The following is a 21,621-nucleotide window of genomic DNA, read 5'->3' as shown; positions in this document are numbered from 1 at the left end:
CTTTTCAGACTTCAGCAGGGACCTGTCATCGCTGACGTCGGTCAGGAGGCCGTGGCCAATCAGCGACCGCCCTGATTGTTTAGCTCTCTGGGTTGGAGCCCAGTCTCTGAACCTCTCTATTCAGTAGCCTCCCAGCGTCCTGCTGCTGCTTCTCAAAGCGTATGGAATTCCACGCAGGCATTTAAAAAAAAAAAAAAAAGGAAAAAAAGGAGGAGGGAGGAGAAAAGAAAAGGGGGGAAAGAAAGAAAAAGAACCCAGAAACAACACAAAGCCAAATAGCCCAGACCAAGAGAGAGGGGGGAAAAATATTTGAAGGAGTAAAAAAAAAAAAAACTTTCAAAAAAGTTTTTCCACCTCTCTGCCTGTCTTTCTTCCCCCCTTCTCTCTCTCTCTCCCCCTCCCCACTGTCAGGTGACTTTGGAGAACTGTAGAAGCAAGGGAGCCTAGTGGCTTTGGGGGAGCCTAGTAATGGATTCTGCTGCACTCTCCAAACGGAATACGGCGCTGAAATTAGTAGGCTTGGCGGGGGCTCCACCTCATCCTCCTCATCACCACCATCACCACTCCCCTCCGAGCATGACAGGCTTCGCCGGGCATCCCCACTCCATGGTTCCCACGCACCCTGGGGAGTACGCCGCAGAATCCCGCCTCGGGCTCAGTCCGTTCCGGTCAGAACACATGGGGCACCACCATCGCCTCCATCACCACCACCACCACCCTCATCCTCATCCTCACGCAGCGGCCCTTAAGCCCGGTTCTGCCCCCCAGTCTCATCCCCACTATCCTGTGACAGGCCAGGCTGAGCTGGTCCCCAGTCCAACAGGAGTATTTGGCCCGGCGCAGTCAGCAACACTCCCTTATGCAGTCCCTCACTCAAGCCAGGCGCTTTCAGCAGGTAGGGACTTTTTCCTGCGCAGAGATTTGCCTGCCCCAGTCATGCCAGGGCTCCCTTTTCAACACCCTGCTGCTCCAGGTTCTCATCACGGCATGTTTGTCTCAACAACAGGTAGCTACCCCGGACACCATGCTCACCACCACCACCACCAACACCACCACCACCACCACCACTCAGAAGCTGGGACTCACTCGCTTTTTACTGGACTCCACCATGAGCAGCCTTCCCATGCAACCGCAGGTGGCCATCTAAACGGACAGATAAGACTGGGGCTACCTGGAGAAATGTACGCCAGGTCTGAGCCTTTCACTCCAGTGCCAGCCTCCAGGACAGATCCTTTCGCGGCTTCCTCCTTCCACGGCTACGGTGGCATGAACCTGAACGTGAATTTAGCTCCACACCACGGCCCTGGGGCTTTCTTCCGCTACATGAGGCAGCCCATCAAGCAAGAGCTCATCTGCAAGTGGATCGAACTGGATCAGGCGCCCAAAAAATTATGCTCGAAAACTTTCACCACCATGCACGAGTTGGTGACCCACGTCACCGTGGAGCACGTCGGAGGGCCGGAGCAGTCCAACCACATCTGCTTCTGGGAAGAGTGTCCCAGGGAAGGGAAGCCTTTCAAGGCCAAATATAAACTGGTCAACCACATCCGAGTCCACACGGGGGAGAAGCCCTTCCCTTGCCCTTTCCCAGGGTGCGGGAAAGTCTTTGCTCGCTCAGAGAATCTCAAGATCCACAAAAGGACGCACACAGGTCAGTAGGCAGCCATCTGCTTTCATTTCTGGGTTGTCCAGCTATTTTGTACACATGTTATTTAACCTTTAAAAAAATGCTTTAAAAAAAAAAAAAAGAAACCAGGGTGACCTGGGAAAGAGTTTATTTTGATTTCTTTTTTTGTCATTAGCAGAAATGATGCTTAATGTTTCTTGAAGTATTTTGACCTCACAGTTGCTTGTGTGTGTGTGTGTGTGTGTGTGAGAGAGAGAGAGTTTTTTCCACAAGTTAGGGAGGGCTTTCTCCGATAGGGAAGAGGTAAGCCCTTTTTGCAGAAGGCAAGCCATCTAATCTTGGCTCAGACTCTCATATTAAGAGCGGACAATGGACGCTACAACTTGTGTCTGGCCAGTTTTGAATGATGCCTGCTGGCCCGGGGTGCTGCTTCCTCGTGAGAAACACACAGCTGCAAGGTGTGCTTTTTGTTTGGGCGAGGGGAACCCTGAAACACTTCCTCTCACAGCTTCGAGAACCGTTTGGAGGGGGCCCTCTCCTTCTGTAATTCTTAGGTCTTTGGAAATATGGGAAGGTAGAGCTTTTAGAACCCAGGAAGGAAACAATGTGGGTGGGGGGGGGGAGTAAGAGGGTCGATTTTCTATTCCTGGCCTGTCCATGTTGAAAGGTCATTGCCCAGAATACTGAAGAGAGTTTGTGTCAGAAACATTTGTTAGTTCTAGTTAACACAGAAAGGCAAGTAATTCGAAAAGGAAGACCTTAAACAAGATTTGCATGACCTCCTCCTCTGCAATGAATGAAACTGTCTGCAGAAAGTTTTCACACTTAGTGAATTAGTCTATAACGTTGGGAATTGTGAATTAGTTTAGCAGCTGTAGTAGCCTCTCTCTCTCTCTCTCTCTCTCTCTCTCTCTCTCTCTCTCTCTCTCTCTCTCTGCAGAAGATAAGAAGTAAGTCATTTTGGGAAAATTAAATTAGCTCCAGCATACAGGTTTCTCACACACACACACACTCTTCCTTCCTGCCCTTAAACACGCCTATTGTATTCTTAAAGTGAAACAGTATGATTTTTTCTTTCTTTCCATTTTGCCGTCCCAAGACATATCCTGATGTTTAGGCCTGCACTTTGCTTTGATCGTCATATGGCTAGTTTATTTAATATTCAAATAGCACGTGGAAAATTATGCCTTCCATTTGATGGGAAATTTTTTGATGCTTAATCGATAACCCAAATAACCCCCCAAGCAACTTCATTTTAGGTAGGCAACTGTTAAACTGTTAAAAAAGATAGTTCATCCCTTAATTACAGTGCTATTCTTAAGTAAACCAACTTTTACTGCCCTTTAGCTGCTTTCTCCTTTGAAGTCTCTGAAGCAGAAAATGATCAGATTCTTGGTAAATTTGACCTACATCAGTGCAACCAGTTGAGTGCATGAGAAGGGTGCTAGCTTGGGGTTTATTATACAAAATGTCCTACATTATGTACTCTTTCTCTTGTACTTCCCTGGTTAATTAATTTCTAGCTGTAGTGGGTGGTATGGTAGGGTGGGGGTGGGTGGCATGGAGGTGGAATCCTGTAGGCCTTATTACCCCGCAGAGTTGTCTATTAACTACCCCTTAAGCTAAATTCTCCAATCCAAATGTTTCTGAAATAGCAATAGAACTGGCTACAAATTATTCATGAGGACAGTTCTAGATTCAAACGAGAAAATAATAGCCTTCTCAAATATTAATGACGTTGCGTTTTCCTGGGTTTCTGGAGATAGGAGAAATTCAGAGAGAGAGAGAGAGAGAGTGAGAGAGAGAGGAACACTAAAAGATTAGTTTTTGAGAAGGAGGTGGCATAGGTGGAGGTTGGGAAAGCAAAGTCCCTTGCTTACCATTACAGCTGGTCTGGGACAAAAGTGACCAAGGTGGTGGGTTAGGCCGCAGTCAGAAGGGCATCTTTGAACGTGTGATTTATAGTGGGTGCGCTGGCAAATCTCTCTCCTCCCCGAATTTTGCAAATACCTTAATCCAGTGCCGGAGTTGGGAGGATTATGCTAAAATCTCCAAGGTGTACGGATTTCACTCCACGGTGAGTCCTGGGAGAGCTACAAGTGTGGGGAGAAAATGGCGGTGCAGACTCTGCCTTGTGTGTGTGTGTGTGTGTGTGTGTGCATGAGGGTCCACTATATCCCTCTCCCAAAGTTCAAAATGCAACCTTTCATAGAAAAGTTTTACTATGCACTTGCTCATGAGTAAGGCATCATTTCAGGCTGGCACTCCTTCCCTTAGCAGGGATCTCTTTGCCTGGGCCTCAGTCCTCGGGGCTTTCCAAGAATGAGTCGCAGCCAACAACAAGAAGCCCGTTTATCCGTTCCCCGCTTGCTGGGAGGGTCCCCTTTCCACGCAACTACATTGCGAGCGGGGTTAAGAGAAGTCACCCATTTTTTGCTGCCAAGGAACCAGAAGCGGCCGAGGACCAGCAGCCTTCCCCTTACCTGAACGTAACTCACTCCGCACGATCGCTGGGTTTACGACGGCGTCTCTCCCAAGGGCCTCCTAACTTACTGCTTGCCCGCGCTACGCAGATCCCCTTGATTTGTTATTTCAGCTGAGCAGCGGAAGGTCAAACTGTCTTTACAAGGAACTATAATTAAAATGTTTAAAGAGGCATTGGAATACAGAGGTGATCCCCCCTTCCTCCAAATACAACATGAATAAATGCCCTTCTATGAAGGTCTGCACGTTTGCTTCCACCACCACCAACCCCCGTTTGAAAATTCTTCATTTTGCAGCCAATATTCTCGAAAAAATGTGCACACCCCCCATTTCCCTGGAATTGCTGCCCCTTTAAATAATTGGCTGTCCAATAATCCCGACTGCACGAAATTCTCACCCTCACAGTGTCCCCGCTTCTCAAGAGCACCTTCGCCTTGCAAACTCAGTATCTGCGCTGCAGAGGGCTTTGTCCAATTTAAAAAATAAGCTTTGGGGGAAGTCAGAATCTATAAGTTGGCCTCATTAAGGAAGTCGTGCTTCAGAGACGCTAGACGAACCCATAGAGTAAACTTACCCAGCTCTATTGACCCCAACAGGCCTTTAAGGAAGACATAGCAGCTTGGAACCCATTTTGCATCCTAGTGCATCTGGAGTTACATAATTTCTGGGGCCTGTTGTAGACCAGCCTCACCCTCTCTTCTTTTATTTATTTTTTTAATGATACACCCGTGCCCGTAGAGATTTCAAAGCATGTGGCTTCATCATGTTTTGCTTTACCAGTGGGGGAAAAAAAAATAGTGCATTCAGTATTTGGTATACAAACCATCTCCAGAAGCTTTCCTGGAAACCAGGTTCCTTCCGCTTTCTCAGCTTCCCCCCCCCCCTTTTCCCGTATTACCTTCCACATATGGGATTTAGCAAGGCACATATTTTCAAATCCATAAGAGTTTGGCCATTCACCTCAACGCTCTGTGGACTGTCTAGCTGTATCTTTCCATACTGTTCCAAGGTAGTACTCGCTAAAATCCTTCTTTTTAAAGCAAAATGCAATCTTGGCCTAGTCTCCCGGTTGATGGTAATAAGGTTGAATTTCATCCACAGAATGTTACATTAAGGCTGCAATCCTAACCACACTTTCCTGAGAGTAAGCCCCATTTAACAAAATAGGACTTACTTCTGAGTAGACTTGGTTAGGACTGTGCCCTTCGATATTTAATCATTAGGCTATTAGCAAAGGGAAGATTCCCCATCGCATATTCTTTATAAGATACCAACTCCAGAAACCGGCTTTAGGAAATGGCGTGAAGGAATGAATGTATAGTACTGCTTCCATCGGAGATGTGAGAAATGCTCTCTCTCTCTCTCTCTCTCTCTCTCTCTCTCGTGTGTGTGTGTGTGTGTGTGTGAGCCTAGTTGTGTAAGAGGATGGCTGGAAGTGTAGTTCTGTAGGCCAAGGAAAGCAATGAACATGCCACCAGCACTCCAGCATCCACTGGTTTGAGGCTTTGGAATCCCTACTGATGCCATATAACCATTTGAAATGAGGTTTGGCAGAGGCATTTGTGATATGGGTGGTCAGAAGGTGAAAGGAAGCCTAGGAGACAGAGGAAGAGCCCTAATACCTTGCAGCCAGGCCAAGAGTGGAGCAATCTTGGGCTCTGGCTGGGACTTTCTCTCTCCACCGAAGGCCCTTCATCCAAAGCCCTTCTGTGAAACAGCAGCACACTTCCCTCTCGAACTGGGGAAAAGCGATCCCCCTCCCTCGCTGTCTTCTTTGCCCCGGGAGACCTCCTGCAGTCTTGCTCGGTTACATTTGCTACAGGCGCCTGTTCTGTCTGCTGTGGAGTGCCCGGCCTTCACACTGCAAGGTGTTCTCCAGGGAAGGGGCTGGAGAGAGGGTTGAGGGAGGGTCGCCTTGGCAGATCTCCAGCATGACTGAACTTGTGACCTGCGGAAAGCTTCTCCCCCACCTACCCACCCAACTCCACCACCCACCCACCCCCAGAATGTCATGGTCCAGGCACACCCTTTGCCACCCCGGTCCATCATGCAAAGTCCTCCTGATCTGCTTGTTCCCTTGCAGGAGAGAAGCCCTTCAAGTGCGAGTTCGAGGGCTGCGAGAGGCGCTTCGCCAACAGCAGCGACAGAAAGAAGCATTCCCACGTGCACACGAGCGACAAGCCCTACAACTGCAAAGTGCGAGGCTGCGACAAGTCCTACACACACCCCAGCTCCTTGCGCAAGCACATGAAGGTCCACTGCAAGTCCCCTCCTCCCAGCTCGGGCTACGACTCGTCCACCCCGTCGCTGGTGTCGCCGTCGTCGGACTGCGGCCGGGAGCCTCCGCAGCCGCCTCCTCCTCCTCCGCCACCTCCTCCCGCAGCCGCCCCCACCCAGGCGGCGGCTAACCTGAGCGAATGGTACGTGTGTCAGAGCTCAGGGGCCAGCGGCATCCCGACTCCACCCAGTAACTCTCCGTCACCTCACCCGGGAGAGGCCGCTTACACGAACTGTGAGTCCCGGCCCAGTTATTAAAGTCAATACGGTAGGACCGCCGGCGAGACTGCACAGATCTTTCGCGGGGTGCTTTGGAACCGTGGCGCACACTGGACGGACGGAGGGTTGGCAAGCCCAGTTCTGGGGTGGGGGCAGGGCAGGAGTGGCGGTGGAGTGGGGGGGAGGGCAAGCGATCCGGTCTGGGGGGGACAACCCCCCTCCCCTCCCCCCACCCCTCTATCAGACACGCTGGAGAGAAGATATACTGTAAAATAAGCCCCTTCCAGTCCCTCCCCCACTCCTCGTTTCGTATTTATTACGGTGCCAAGCACAGAGGACAGCAGCTCTCTCCTCCTCTTCTTCCTCTTCTTCCTCCTCCTCTCTTCTCCCCTCCTTCGCAGACCCTCTTTCCACCAGCTCTTTTCAAAACATTTTATTCCACACCCTACTTCTCAGGGTAGACTCCTGGGATCAACTCCTTCCTGTGCGTTTACAAAGGCCTCGATCTGAATCGAAAACAAAACAAACCATCCTTTTGTATCAATGAACCAAAGTGTTTTTAATACCGGATTTCTACATATGTACAGCTACGAGATCGTCGGTGCTGGTACCTTTTGTGATCGTGTTTTCTTGGAGGATTTCATTAGCCCAGTGTTTTATTTTTTATTATTTTTATTATTATTATTATTATTATTATTTTTAAAAAAAATTTTTTGGCTCTGTGAGTGTGAGTGTACGTGTTTAAAGAGAAGAAAAAAACACACACAAGGAATAGTATCTATAAATATATTATTTGTTACTGAATTGTACACGAATCAATCCATTAAATACTTTGATTAATTTATCCGTTCAGTTGACGTTTTTGGAAACTATCTCTTTTACTGTTCCTCTTCTCCCCCCCCCCCCACTATATTCATCCCACTTGTCACTAATAAAACAGGCCCAAGGGTGACTTCATGATTTATGGTACATTTTAATTTACACTAGTAATGGCTCTAAATACATAAACATGGTCCCCTTTTCCTTCCCCCTTCCCATGTTGTTTCTGTTGAATTGTGAGTTCTTGTGATTCCTTAGTGGATGGAAAGTGAGGGTGGTGGTGGTGGTGATGGTGGTGTCCTGAGTGACTTCATTGTGCTGAGTTGTCTGAAAGGCTTCCCAACTTGTCGGTTGCTTTGAACGCATGGTGTAAACTCAGTGATGGTCTTTGTTTTCAAACGCACAACATTTGTTCTGTAAAATAATAATTCAAAACAATTCTCTCTTTTCTTTTGTAATGGCGAAGAAAAAAAAATAAACTGGTTTTAACGTCTTGAAGATATCTAGATGTCTCTAAGCTGTGGTTCTCATCAACTCTTTCAGTCGATCCCCTCCCACCCAGCTTCCGGAATTGAAAAAATGTTCCAATTGGACAGATGAGAATCTGAGGTTGTGATACCAGTTTAGCGCCTAATGCTAGACCCCTAAACATATTGCTTTGGGTTAAATCCCAAATATATCAAAGTTTTGTAGGCAGCGTGTTTAGGATTGAGGTTGATCATACAGGCAGTTCATACAAGCAGTAGACCAAGCTTGCTTGTCTGAGGATACCTCAACCCAATGATCTCTACAAGACTACTCAGAGGCAGAGATGTGCCAGAAATAGAAAAACTCCAGTGCCAGAAATAGGCTTATCTGAACATCCTGGCCACCAACAACCGAAATCTCTTTCCTCTGAACTCTTTTCTTGAGCAGCAAGGCTTGCTTGGTCTAAAGCCAGTGTTATCGAGTTCAGTGTGACCTTCTCAAGTGAGTGTGAGCTCCGTGGGACTAGCTGATCTCGCAGGATTCTTCAGTTGTTCGTTCAGCCCTTCATATCCTTGGTGTGCAGGACGTGAAGGGCTTTGGCAGGATTCTTCGGGTGTTAGTTACAGCCCAATCCTATGCATGTCTACTTAGAAGTAAGTCCGATACAGTGTCAATGGGGCTTACTCCCAGGAAAGTGTGGATAGGATAGGGCAGTTAGTTAGTTAGTTAGTTAGTTAGTTAGTTAGTTAGTTAGTTAGTTAGTTAGTTAGTTAGTTAGTTCAGCCCTTCACATCCTCAGTGTGAAGCATAAGCACTCTATAGCCTAGCTTGCTAGCTGTGTGTCCACCCACCCACGCACCCATACATTCCCATTCAGCAAAAAGTCTTAGGAAAGGAAACAATAACCATTAAACATGTATATTTAAATATTCAGTGCAAATATTCAACAGCATAAAGGAGAAGGAGGTTTTGGTGGCTTTTTGTTTGTTTTTTTAAAACCCTCCTGATGTGGTGCAAGGGAAGGGACCCCTTGGAAATGCCAAGGTAGGGCAGCTATCTCTCTGCAAGAAGAGCAAAGATGCTTCCTTTCACCTTGCCTGGAGTTGAGCGTCCCCCTTCTCTCCCCCCCCCCCCCCGCACGGTCCCCTCCCCGCTCCCACCCCGCGCCTTTTCTTCTTGACTTCTTTCTTTGCAGAAGCGGTTTTGGGCAGTGTAGGCTAATCACCTTTAATTTTTCATTTGCTTGTTACAGATGTCTATCCCGTTGCTCTCAAGGTAATCTAGACAGAGGCAGCTGAAAAGCCTCCGCATCTTATGCCTTAGACATCAAAGCGGGCGCTCACAATGCCAGTATTCCTTCGCAACGGTGAATCTTCATGGTGAGTTAAGATTTCTATAGCAATAGGCAAGTCATACTGAAGACGGTGAAAAGCGAAGTCTGGAGCCCGTCCAGTCTTTTCATGAAGGACATAATATTTACGTCTAAAAGATCTCTTCTCTCCCCCCCTCCAGCTCCAGCTCCTCTGGGCTCAGCCCTTTTATTTATGTATCTCCTTTTCTTTGAAAACTCTTCTGGGCAGTGTCCACAACGCCTCCCCCCAACATATCATTTATGTGATTTTTTTTTTGTTCTCAAGCCTGTTGTGTTAGCCTTGGACGTCGAGTTTTCCTTGGAATTTCCGGGGCAAGACACACACACACACACACACACACACACACACACACAGAGAGAGAGAGAGAGAGAGAGAGAGAGAGAGCAGCAGCAGCAGCAGCAGCGACAACAACACGCGAATAGGGGCCCTTGTTCCAGCCCTCCACCCGAAGGGATAAGAATGTCAGGAAGAAAGAAAGAGGGGGCCGCCTCCATCGCCGCCCGTCAGCTCACTTTTGTTCCCTCTCTTCTGGGCCGTGATCAGAGACAGCCTCTGGGATTTGATGATGGCAACTTTTCTAAAGGCGAGGAAATGGGTTTGAAGGAGGAGAAAGAAAAGCAGCAAGGTCTAATCAAGCCGGGGCCTTGTTGAAAGGCCCTGATTTTTTGGGGGGTTGGAAGTGGGAGTCTTTAGAGCGCATCAACATGCCACGTTAGGATCGCTATGGTAATGAGGCCGGCGAGCAAGCGGCCTTGAAAAGGAGGCACACTCCATTCCAGACAGGCTGCTATTAAGATACATTTGCGATGACCTTGGGTTTCATGCTAGCTTAAAACGTTCAATCTGGTCTTCCTCCGATATGGACTCCCTTTGGCTTGGCTGGCTTTCTAAGGAGGGCTGCGGGACACTACGATGAGGAGACCCCGTTGGGGCTGGAGGAGGATTTAAAAAACACTGGCGTTGGGTGAATGTTTTACACTCAGGGAAGTCGTCTGAATATTTCCAAACCAATATAAAAAACTGGAGTAGTAGCGCGAGGGTTCTCTCCTCACCCACTCTTGCTTCCAAGCAGCTGACCTGACTTCAGCAACAGACTTCTCCCTGGTCAGTCCAACCTAGCTTAGAGGCTGGGCAACTGCCATGTTTGTTTAGTAGTGTGTTCTTTCCCCTGACCCTCTAAGCAGCGTCCAATCCAAACGTAGTGCAGGATATTCACATACATGCACACCTCCATTTTGTTAGTCACCCACCTAGACATTTCTGTCTAAGAGGATCTAGAACCTTGGTGAAAGGGGAGCCCTGGGCCTTGCCAATCAACTCTTCCACACACTGTTTATTCCTATCTATGTATAGAAATAGAAGCACACATACTACATGTATGGTTTGGGCACTGCTAATTTAAGAGAGTGAAATAGGAAGAGCTGCCATTTTGGCCAGAGGGGTTTTGGGAAGATAGCCAGTGTGCTCTTCTGATTGACTTGGATCTTTCCCAAACAAACAAACAAACAAATAAACAAGCAAACAAGGAAAGGATGGGAGTTATGTGGTTAAAAGCCAAGTACCAAGGAATTTGAGCTCAGTATCTTCCAGGGTTGTAGAACGTGACACTCGCAGGGCGATGGGCCACGGTTTCGGAAAGTTAGAGGTCCATGTTCTGGTGATTGTCTCCTTGTTTATTTTATCCAAGTACGCCAGTGAATAGGGGAAAAATAAACACGCTGAACAAAAAAAAAAATTCAAACAGTGGAGTCGTCTTTAGTGCCAGCCCTTGTGATTGAATAAAAAAGGATGGTCCAATTTCTATTGAGCTGAGAAATCTTTGAAGTGGAGTTATTATCTGAGAAATTCCTCCTCGTCGTCCTAACAACGCTGATGAAACGTAGAAAGGTTCTTTGTTAGCGATTTGTTCTCCCCTCTGTCAAACTGCCCCTGCCCCGTTAGCAGGGACCGTTTCTAAAGAGATGGAACCAAACTTCTTAAAAGATAACGTTGGGATGGAGACAGAAAACGACCCAGGACATAAGCAGATCCATAGGTCTGCTTATGCCAGTCTGTCTGTCTCTGTCTCTGTCTGTCTGTCCAGAGGTGATGTTCTAGGGACAGCTGGGTGAGAGGGAGGGGAGAGAATCCTGAACTTCTCCACTCTAAATTAGGACGTACCCTTCTGGACCTTCCTGTCTTGACTGTTTCTTTACCACCCTCCTCTGCACCGAACCCCAATTCTTGTAAATCACACCAGCTATTAATGCCAAGGCTGAACACCCCCACCTTCCCATTTACTCCAGTGTAATGACTACAGGGGTGCGCAGGCAGGCGCACGCCTCTCTCCAACCTGTGCTCTTGTTCATGCTGGAACCATCTCTTAAAAGCAGCCACAAAGCAACCACCTCTTCCTCATCCACAAAGGACCCAAAGGGTGACGCCTTTCAAAGCGATGCCCCCCCCCCCCAGCTGAGAAACTCGACAGTGGGCAATTGAATGATGATGACCTTCGAGGTGGGGTGACTGCGAGAGATCCAGCCCTGGCCCCCTTTGGTATTTCTGACAGGCTTAGGGCTCTGGGTCCCTCTGAAACTGGGGCAGAAACAGGTCATGTTTCTGCTAGGGCAAGAGCTGAATGAACAAGAGAGGGTTACCTGGTTCTTATGGTCTGGAAGATATTGGGGCATGAACAAAGGGGGCTCTTGGGAACTGTAATTCACCGAGAAAACCCGATCCATGACTCAATTTAGCTGAAGGACCTGTAATGTAAGCCAATTACATTTTCTCTCTCCCAAAAACGTTGTGGGAGCAGGTAACAATGCCACCAAATTCCATGTATAATGTATGGCACTGCTGTGTTCCTTACCTGCTGTCCTAAACCCTTCACCCCAAACCAGCTTCATTGTCATGAACCAGACCTTCTTGTCTTCTTGCAAGTAAATCTTTTGAGGGGTGAATTTTTGCCAATCGTATTTCTCACTTTAGTCCAACCGAAAGACACGGAGCCCAAGCCTAGGCCTATCTACTCAGAAGTACGTCCCATGATAGTCAATGGGGCTTACTCCCAGGAAAGTGTCCCAGGATAGGACACAATCCCAGGATAGGATTGCAGCCATGGACAACTGAATAGGGGCATCCAGAAGTCATGTTCAACTCATATTGGACACTGCAGTCCACATTCAGGGCTGTTCAATCCATCTTCGTTTTCAAAATTTCAATTTCAAGTTTCAGAAGTTTGTGGCTTCTTGATTTTGAAGAGGACATTTGTAGGCATTCTACTTGATGTTATTGGGGGGTGATTGTTGCTGTAAATATTTTTCAAGTGTTCAGTGAATTTTTTTTTTTTACCAAGAATTTAAAAAACTGTGATTCAATATTTGCCTGGTGGTGCCATTTACCCAAGAGTCCGTCATATCATTTTTAAAAAATCACTTATATGGACTAAAATTACAAAAGAGAAAGGATATTCTTCCCAGCAACGATATTGGTTTATGTACCCCCATGTAATTTTGGGTTGGCTTCTCAGCCCATGTAATGGCAACTGTGGTAGTTGTAATGAACACGTTATGAATCTTTTTAAAATGCTGGTATTGGGGCAAAACGTTGTTAAAATCCAAAGAGACAATCATATTGGTGAAGCATTTGTACTTTTGAAATAAATGCCCTGCATGAGAAATCTGAAACTTGCTTCAAGTGGTTCAATTCGTTTTTATTATTTTCTTCTCCTCCTCATGTCTCCTTTCAGATAATTTTTTTTGAGAATCAGATATTTGCTGGGGTTGCAACAATTGAAAAAAACGACACCTACAAATGATTCTCTCCAGTTGGAGAGACCCAGAAAGTTCTTTGCCTAGAGATATAATCTCTGCTTTCCATTGGAGTATTTTTGAACAAATATTTTCCAGAACTACGACCTTTAGAAAGCGTGTTGAAATTAGTTCATTGACTAAAATCAGATAGCAGCCAAGCCCTTTCCTGTGAATCCATAATGAGCCTCCTTACATGCCTCCCCCGCCACACGCAACTGTATATCTATCCATCCAATGCTCCAAGCTCTCCTTGCCTACTCTGTACGTGTGTGTGTTGCACATGCGCAGTGCGCCAGAAACGCCACTTGCCTTTCTCCGGTTCAGAAATAGAAATAGAAACAGTGTATGGGCGCAATCCTGCCCGTACTTACTCCAGACTGGGTACGTCTCGTCTAAATCAGTGGGTTGACCTTCGAGCAAGCAGGACGAGCCTGTTGCTGGGTTGATGCAATCCTGAGCGCGCACTTTACTTAGAAGAAGTTCCATTGGGATCCATTAGACTTACTTCCAAGTAAATGCGCGCATGATGGAGCAATAGAGATTGTCGAACCTGCCTTCGAAATAAGCTCGAAAAGAGTCCGAAGCAGTGGCGTAGCTAGAGGGGGTGCAAAGCACTAAGTCTTTCAGGGAACCTCACCGCAGCGTGCAAGGGGCTTCTCACCCTTCCCTTGCACGCTGCGGTGAGGCTCCCGGAAAGTGCTTTGCACCCCCTCTACCTACGCCACTGCTTTCTTCCTTTTTCCATACCTTTTCCCATACGTGTGTGTGTGTGTGTGTGTGTGTGTGTGTGTGTGTGTGTGAGAGAGAGAGAGAGAGAGAGAGAGAGAGAGAGAGAGAGAGAGAGAGAGTCAGCTCCCCATGTGTAGGCTCATTTCGTGGCCTTTCTATAGGCGCGGCTGCGTTTTTCCTCCTGAATGCTGAGGAGCCCATTTCGGAGGGCTTGGCCGTCCCCTGTTGCTTCCGAGCATCGATCCCCAGGCAAGCCGCTGCATTGTGCGGAGGCCTTAATTAAAGACCATTCATTTCACAAAAGGCCATTTGTATCTTTAGGAACTGAAGATTAGAAATATGAATTAGGACGGCCGAGCCGTTTCCGCCCAGCCACCCTCGGAAAAAAGAGGCAGGCAGAAGAAAGGACCTTCGGGGTCTCTGCACCTCCTTTTCATTCAATGCCCATCAAAACGACCCTTCGCTTCCCGCTTGAAGGATATGACCCCAGAGCAGGGTGACCAGATGTCCTCTTTTTCCAGGACTTGTCCTCTTTTTTAGTCTCGTGTCCTGGAAAAGAACTTCAGTGTCCCCCTTTTCCCTGGGAGCAGGCAGCGCAGAGCCTTCTTGGAATTAATAAATGACGTGTAATACAGTTTTCAATTTAATAATAACTTATCTAGTGTTTAACTACATGAAATCAAGATACGAGGGTTTTCGCTTTTATTTTCCACGTCCTACATTTTTCTCGCATGTCCTACATTTTGGGGTGCCTGGTCCTCTTTGGCGGTTCTGACATTGAGTCACCCTGACCCAGTGCCGATTCCGCTCTGGTCTCCCCATCACTCCTTAAATGGCAAAAGATGAATTCGAATGTGGTGACAAGGGATGCGGGTCATCACTGAAACCTCGGATGGCGGACTGGTTCCTCGAACGTCTCCTCTTTCCCTTCTCAGGATCAACAGTTACCCAATATGGGTCCTGTTTTTTGTTTTTTTTAATGCATAAGCAATGTTAATGTTGCCTCAGCATGGAGGGAGGGGAGTCGTTTACGTTTCATATCATTTCTGTCCTTCCCTTCCTGGAAGGTCAAAGCGTCTGCATGAGTCTCCCTACCCTCATGCAATCCTCCCAACAGTCCTGTGAGGTAGGACAGGCTGAGAAATAGTATCAACTCTCCTTCTAATCTAATACTCTGACCACTACACCACATATACACACATAGAGGGGGGGCTTCGAAACTGACTCTTGACGTGCAATCCATCTTGACGTGCTGCTTCAGAGTTAATAGGTGACAGAGTCGGGGGGGGGGAAGCTATCCATTACTTGTATAGCTTCTATTCATTTTAATGCTGCTTGCACAGGTGAGTTCCCCTGTGAATTGTGCCCCAGATGTTTACAGGCCAGGTATATTTACATCCTACCTAATCACCCAATTGGAAATGAGTTAACGGAGCCCATTTTCAATGGTAGGATGCCCATTCACATGCGTGAGGTCAAACATTTTAAACGATCAGTACTTAGCGGAACTATGGTTCACGAAGGCAACACATAAAGGTTGAAGAATGGGTGCAGGAGATGATAGGAAGCCTACAAGTAAAAGATTTTTGTCTCTGCAGAAGAAAAAATGTAGCAGAAAACCAATCAGACTCAAGGAAATTAAGTTTTAGAAGTTGAAACACAATGGCCAAAGTCTCTCTGGCTACAATCCTATCCACACTTTCCTGGGAGTAAGTCCCACTGACTATAATAAAACTTACTTCTGAGTAGACATGCCTAGGCTTGGGCTCAGTGGCATAGCTAATGATCTTGTAGCCAAGCTCAAAATGTTGCCCCAGAAGTGATGTCACAGCTGGAAGTGACATCAAATCCAGGCTTTTTAAAAAGTGAAAATTGGGGGGAACCCACATCCTCCCCCCTGCAACTCACCACCCATTTGCTCTGCTGCCTCTCCCCAGTATGTGGCATAACTAAGGCATCTATCTACAACCTGGGGTCAAAGAACATTTTGTAGCCCCCTCCTGCATGACAAAATCAAATTGAATTAAGTAAATAAATAAAAAGTTATTGGTTCCATGCTGTATCATAATAACATCTCATTGGCACTCAGAACAAACAGTCTCAAAGATTGGTTTGGAGTTAAGCAAATCCACTTTTGGTTCCACAAGGCAGTTGTTTTCATTTTCTGGTTAATTGGCCATAATATTTGATAGAAAACAGATATTCCAGTGCACTTTGTTTCATTGCACTCTGCATTAAATTACCTTTCCAATGATTTATAACACGATGGTATTATTCATACATACCAAGATTTTCACAATTTTGGTTAGTAGTGTCAAGCTCAGCTTGCTGCCCCCCTAAAGCGTGATGCCTGGGGCAACTGCTACCCCTTGCACTTCCTTAGCTATGCCACTGCTTGGGCTCTCTCTCTCTCTCTCTCTCTCACACACACACACACACACACACACACACACACCCCTTCAGTAATGCCTGTAAATCCACTTAAAGCTCCATACTTTATCTGGGCCATGTGTTCATTTACTTATGCTCACATCATTTCAGGTTGCCATCTGAAATTGTGTTCCCTAAATTCAGACAAATGTGCATTAGGAAGGACAGGCATATATGAGAAGGAGAGAAAGATTCAAGCATGTTTCTCTTTTGATCTTACTCCTACCAACAGATTATTTTATTCCATTAAAAAAAAGAGTTCTTCAGAATGATGAATAAAATGCAGCCCACACATTTGGTGGTTACTGTTAGAATAAAGATATTCACAGTAGGGGTAAAGAAGGGATACCTTTTCGGATGGTTTATTGAAAAAGGATAATAATTTGTTGCAACCTCTGTAGTGAGTAAAAAAAAGAAAGAAAGAAATTTCAAGCTTTTCTATACATATTTACGAATTAAGCTTACTTCAAGTAAAATTCTGTATTATGCAGCCATGGTAAGAAGTGAAATAAAATTAAATGGAAAGGTCAGTGTGAAAAGAAATTTTAAAAAAAATTACTACTATCAGAAATGTTTTACTTTCCCCAGACAGATTCCTAAAGATATATTCAAACTGCAGTTTGCAAATTAACCTCTGAACCTTGGCTGAGTCCTCACACAAACATGACATCAGTAGCATTTAATATGTAGTTAGAAGAATTTAGATTGACTTAAAAAAAATAAAAAACCTATGATTTGCATCATGCAAATCCTTTATATTCAAACCAAGCAATAAACAACAAAAAAGTTAACCAATAAACACCTAAAGATGTCAGAGATCTTTGATGGATAATTTTATCACAAATTTTGAATGAAAACACTCTCTGTCAGGTTTCCTTTTAACATTTTTAGGAAAAAGGCTGATCAATATGTAGACTTGGACATTTGTTGTGAAATGATCCAGCATCAGGTCCCCAAGGCCCAGATTTTGGGAAAGATTTGGTTCTTATTTGATTGCAAAGCAAGGTTCCTTTTGCCACTTACAGCACACTGCATGTTTACTCAGAAATGTCCTGTTGTGGTCAATGGGCCTTACTCCCAGGAAAGTGCATACAAGATTGCAGCCTGATAGCCCAATCCTATGCATGTCTACTCAGAAGTAAGTTCCATTAGAGTCAATGGGGCTTATTCCGAGGAAGGTGTGGATAGGATTAGGCTGTGAGTTAGCGAGGGGAAAATTATATATTTGCCCCATTAACTATACTATGTGCCGCAATAAGTTTTTCTAAGTTGGACAAGTTACCCACAACCCAGTTAAGCTAAGACCTTCACTTAATTGGTTTAGAGCTCAAGCCTATGCATTTTTACTCAGAAGTAAGTCCCACTATAGTCAATAAGCCTTACTCCCAGGTAAGTGTGGATAGGATTGCAGTTCTAAGAGAGTTTAGCTTAAACCCTCCATTTATTAACTCTTTCTTTTAAGCTGGCATATTGGTTAATTGAAAATATTTCTTACTGAAGTGTAGAAAGCTTCACAGTTGACTTTCATTGGAGAAATGCCCTTTATTTTAATAAAATTATACTGGTTTAAATGTAATTTTTGGAAGGCAGTACTGCACATTACAATTATTTTAATTTTTTTAACCTTGTCTCACAGTGGCTAGTTCAAAGATGTTCAAGAACACCTTTGCATATTTCTTCATGAAGTATCTAAAAATATTCTGATTAGTCTGCAAATTATAAATTCTCTCCATCTGAAGGAGTGCTAAACTCCCTGATATATTTGGAACTGTAATGAAACAACTGCATTTTTCCTACACCTGAAATGTGTGTGTGTACACATATGCATATACATACATAAACATTTTAACTATACAGTTATAAATGTATAACAATATCTAATTGAAAAAGGACTGCAACATTTGATTAGGGGAGGCAAAAAAACAACATCCAGGAATGGTTGATTTTTATTGTTCAGGAAATGGGTTAATTTAAGAGGGGGAAAAACAGTTGTAAAATTTCAGCGACGCCTTTAAGTGTGAAATATCATTTCATTGTATATAGTTAAAAAGAGAGTCGGTAATCCAACTTCCGAAAAGTGTTCTGAATTATTTCAGCAGACTCTTTTAAAGGGGATTAGCAGGGCTTTAGGGGCACAATCCTTCTGTTTTATTCAATCTCTGATTTTATGTTATAATTACGAGATGTAAAGCCTCTTGAATTAGTATGCAGCCGTAGTCCAGACATTATGCAGGTGCTATTCTAATCATTCAGCTTTTTAATTAAGGGACGAGGTAAGAAAACAGAATCAGAAAAACACTTTTGTGAGAGCTGAGAAAATTGTGAGCCACTGCATGAATGAAGCCTTTATACCTTCTCCTGACAGGTCAGACACCAATTGCCTGACTTACGACCTTTTCTTGGTGAAACAAGGCTGAACAGCTTTCTCACCTTGTCCCCATTATATGGCTTTTATCCTCCTGGAGAACTTATGGAAATGTCCATAAGACTCTAACTTAAATTGAGGAGGGAGGGGGAAGAGAGAAAGAGCACAGATTTCCATTATAATAGATAGGTAACTTATAAGAAATTACTTCCTCTCTGAATGTTCTCAAATGGTGGTCATTGTGTGTATGGGCAGAGGATGGATGGCCCAAGTCAGTTTTTTAAAAAGGAGTTTTGAAAATAAACTTGGCATAAGGCTCTCTCTCTCTCTCTCTCTCTCTCTCTCTCTCTCTCTCTCTCTCTCTCTGTGTGTGTGTGTGTGATAAACCATCTTTGGCTATTACACATGCTATAAAACATAAATGCCTCATGTCATTTAAGACATAAACTTTCTAAGATGGCAATACTATGAAAAATCGACTTGGTGTAAATCATATGAAACACACTAGGGTTTATTTCTGAGTAAACATACTCAAGGAGCTGCCCGCTGCAGTGCAATTGTAACAGACCTACAGGACAAGCCCAGGCATGTTTACTCAGAAGTAAGTTCCATTGTGTTAAATGGGGCCTTAATCCCAGGAAGGTGTTATAGGATTGCAGTCCTAATTACCTTTGAAGTCTCAGGTCGAGGAAGTCCTCTTAACAAACCAATTACATTCAATCCATATCAATTTAGACTGCAGTCCCTAGGTATGTTTACTCAGAAGTAAGTCCCTTTGGAATCCATGGGTCCTATTCTCAAGGTCATATGTTTATTACACGTGGTTACTAAACGCATTTCCAAACTGCGTGATCCAAGCATGTTTACTCAACAATCATTACCACTGCGGGCTCTCCTCCTTAGTAACGCATGCTTCAAGTTGGCGGAAGGAAGACCCACGGAACCCACTCTGATATGTTTCCAAACAAGCATGTATAGAATTGGAATACTTTATCAAAGTATAAATCTGGCCTCTAAGGGGAGGAGGACCACTCAAAAAAGTGTCGTTATTATCATACGATAATTCGCAGGGTGCAAAAACTGGGGTCTGAAAACCTCTCTGCTGTTTGTAAGGCGTGACAACTCCTGACTTGACTTAATTTGTACAAGGGAAGTGCGTGGATCAATGCGACCTTTCTTTCACTGTTGTTTGTTCCTTCCTTCCTTCCTTCTCCAGGGGGCGTGCAGAGGATTACAAGGGAGTCTCCCATCTAGGCGCTTCCCAGTTCTAGAGAGCCTACACTCAACCAAGTTGTTGCAGCTGGAACCAAGTCATGCCCTTTGACCAGGAAGCCCTGTTCCCTAATCCCGGTTGCGTCGCTTGATAGGAAGGGCAAAGCACTCAACCCATGCTCAGAGGCACGATCTTCCATACTCAAACACAATCTTTCATACTGTTTCGCCTGTTCCTTTCAGGCCTGAAGGACCCATTGAGACCCATTGACCCATTTATCCTGGAGGTATGAGTCTAAACAAACACACTGACTCTTCAAGCCTAATTGCCTTTACTGGTTAGTATGTAGTCTAAATCTTCTCCCGGAAGCGAGTGTGGGTTCGCTTAGACTGTAGCCTTACTTGGTAGTAAAATCCATGAACACCAGTGGGGTCCACTTCCTACTAAACAGGTTATAGAATTGAGCTGTCAATAATTTAAATAAATCCAAATACATCAACTTGGGAACTGGGCTGTCAATGGGGGGGGGGGGCGGATTTGCTTTTTCACCACTAAAAGGGTCCAAGTCCATCCATGGGTCAGTACTGCTTTAGCAAAGCGATCTTATAACTTCCCCACTTCAAAGTTCACTTGATTGCGGGAAGGGGGCAGAATCGCCCTCACTCACACGTTCTCCAGGCCAAAGCAGGCAAATGTTCAGTTCCCTCATCGCTGCCTCTCCCTGCCTTGTCCTTTCGTTAAAAAAACAAACACAAAACTTATATTAAACACTTGCAGTGGGGGGGGGGGAAGGAGGAAAAGAAAGGAAGAGGGTGTTTATGATCTGTTCGTGGGAAGGAACCCTTCCAGCTGGGAAGCAGAGGGGGCTCTGTGTGTGGAGAGCGGCTGGACCCTGGTGCACTGTATGCAAATGGGGGGGAGAGATGGGGGAGGGGGTCCTTTTGGAGATGGCTTTCTTTATTCCAATGGGAAACGTCTCTCTTGTGTGTGTCTTTCATCTCCCGCCCCACAAATCCACCTCCCCTCCCCCAGTTCGGAGCAGAGTTCAGTAGCTGTAAATGAATCAATCCGGACTGCTGGGGACTCCCCCCCCGCGAACAATGCCAAGTATTAGGATATCAGGAGCACTCGAAATGATCGCGCGTTCGGTGATTTTGCTTTCACCGAGGAGCCTGTCTCTCAGTCTCGCCCTCTTGCTCTCCCCTTCCCCCTCCCAATGTAAATCAAGTGCTCTAGTTATTAAGGCCGAGCACTAATCTCCAACAACCTCCACATAATGTGGCCGAGGGCACCGCACCACTTCGCACCTGCATCCTGAATAGAGGCGCCTTTTCAATGGAAGACACGCTTGTTGGCCCTGCTCTCCAAAGAAGTTGTCTGAATAAGTCAAGCTCGCTGAATGCCCAGACTCGCTTTCCCTTCCTCCCCTTTTATCCAGGAAAAATGGCTCCTAATTAGTCCTTTTTTTTCATTGTAACATTGTTCTGAAGCCTCTTTAAAAAAAAAAATAATAATAGTTTCCAAAGCACAAATTTATTAAAGAAAGTATCTTGCCCATCTGAGTAAAAAAAAAAAAAGATGAAAAAACACACAAACCAAAAAGGATCTCGCATAGTTCGAGATTCTGCTGTTCCTGCCAGCGAAAGAAAGTTGTTCGCAAAGGGCTCCTCCTCGCTTGGCTTGTTTGTGATACATTATTTCGGAGTCAATAAGAGCTGCTGTGTCAGCCACCTTACAGTGTCAATTCCCAGCCATTACTCCTGGTCAAGGTGGCTCTTGTGTTTTGACTTGTGCTTGTTTTTTAGGGGAAGGAGAAGGAAATTCCT

At 45.4% G+C, this 21,621-nt stretch overlaps 1 protein-coding gene across 1 annotated transcript; it reads left to right on the top strand.

Annotated features, from left to right (window-relative positions):
* The first annotated feature begins 462 nt into the window (after positions 1 to 462).
* On the top strand, positions 463 to 6,646 carry ZIC4 (Zic family member 4). Its single transcript, XM_066621123.1, has 2 exons — positions 463 to 1,651; positions 6,195 to 6,646. Exons 1-2 carry the CDS (start codon positions 469 to 471, stop codon positions 6,644 to 6,646), a joined length of 1,635 nt encoding a protein of 544 aa, XP_066477220.1. The 5' UTR covers positions 463 to 468.
* The last annotated feature ends 14,975 nt before the right edge of the window (positions 6,647 to 21,621 follow it).

This window comes from Tiliqua scincoides, chromosome 3 (genome assembly GCF_035046505.1).
Source record: "Tiliqua scincoides isolate rTilSci1 chromosome 3, rTilSci1.hap2, whole genome shotgun sequence".
Taxonomy (NCBI): Eukaryota; Metazoa; Chordata; class Lepidosauria; order Squamata; family Scincidae; genus Tiliqua; species Tiliqua scincoides.
This window is presented reverse-complemented; position numbering and strand designations above follow the sequence as displayed.

What these genes read in the sequence shown, in the direction of transcription:
- ZIC4 (XM_066621123.1), top strand. Translation starts at nt 469, where the DNA reads ATGGATTCTGCTGCACTCTCCAAACGGAATACGGCGCTGAAATTAGTA. An exon ending in CCACAAAAGGACGCACACAG is followed by an intron (nt 1,652 to 6,194) that starts GTCAGTAGGCAG and finishes GTTCCCTTGCAG; the next exon opens with GAGAGAAGCCCTTCAAGTGC.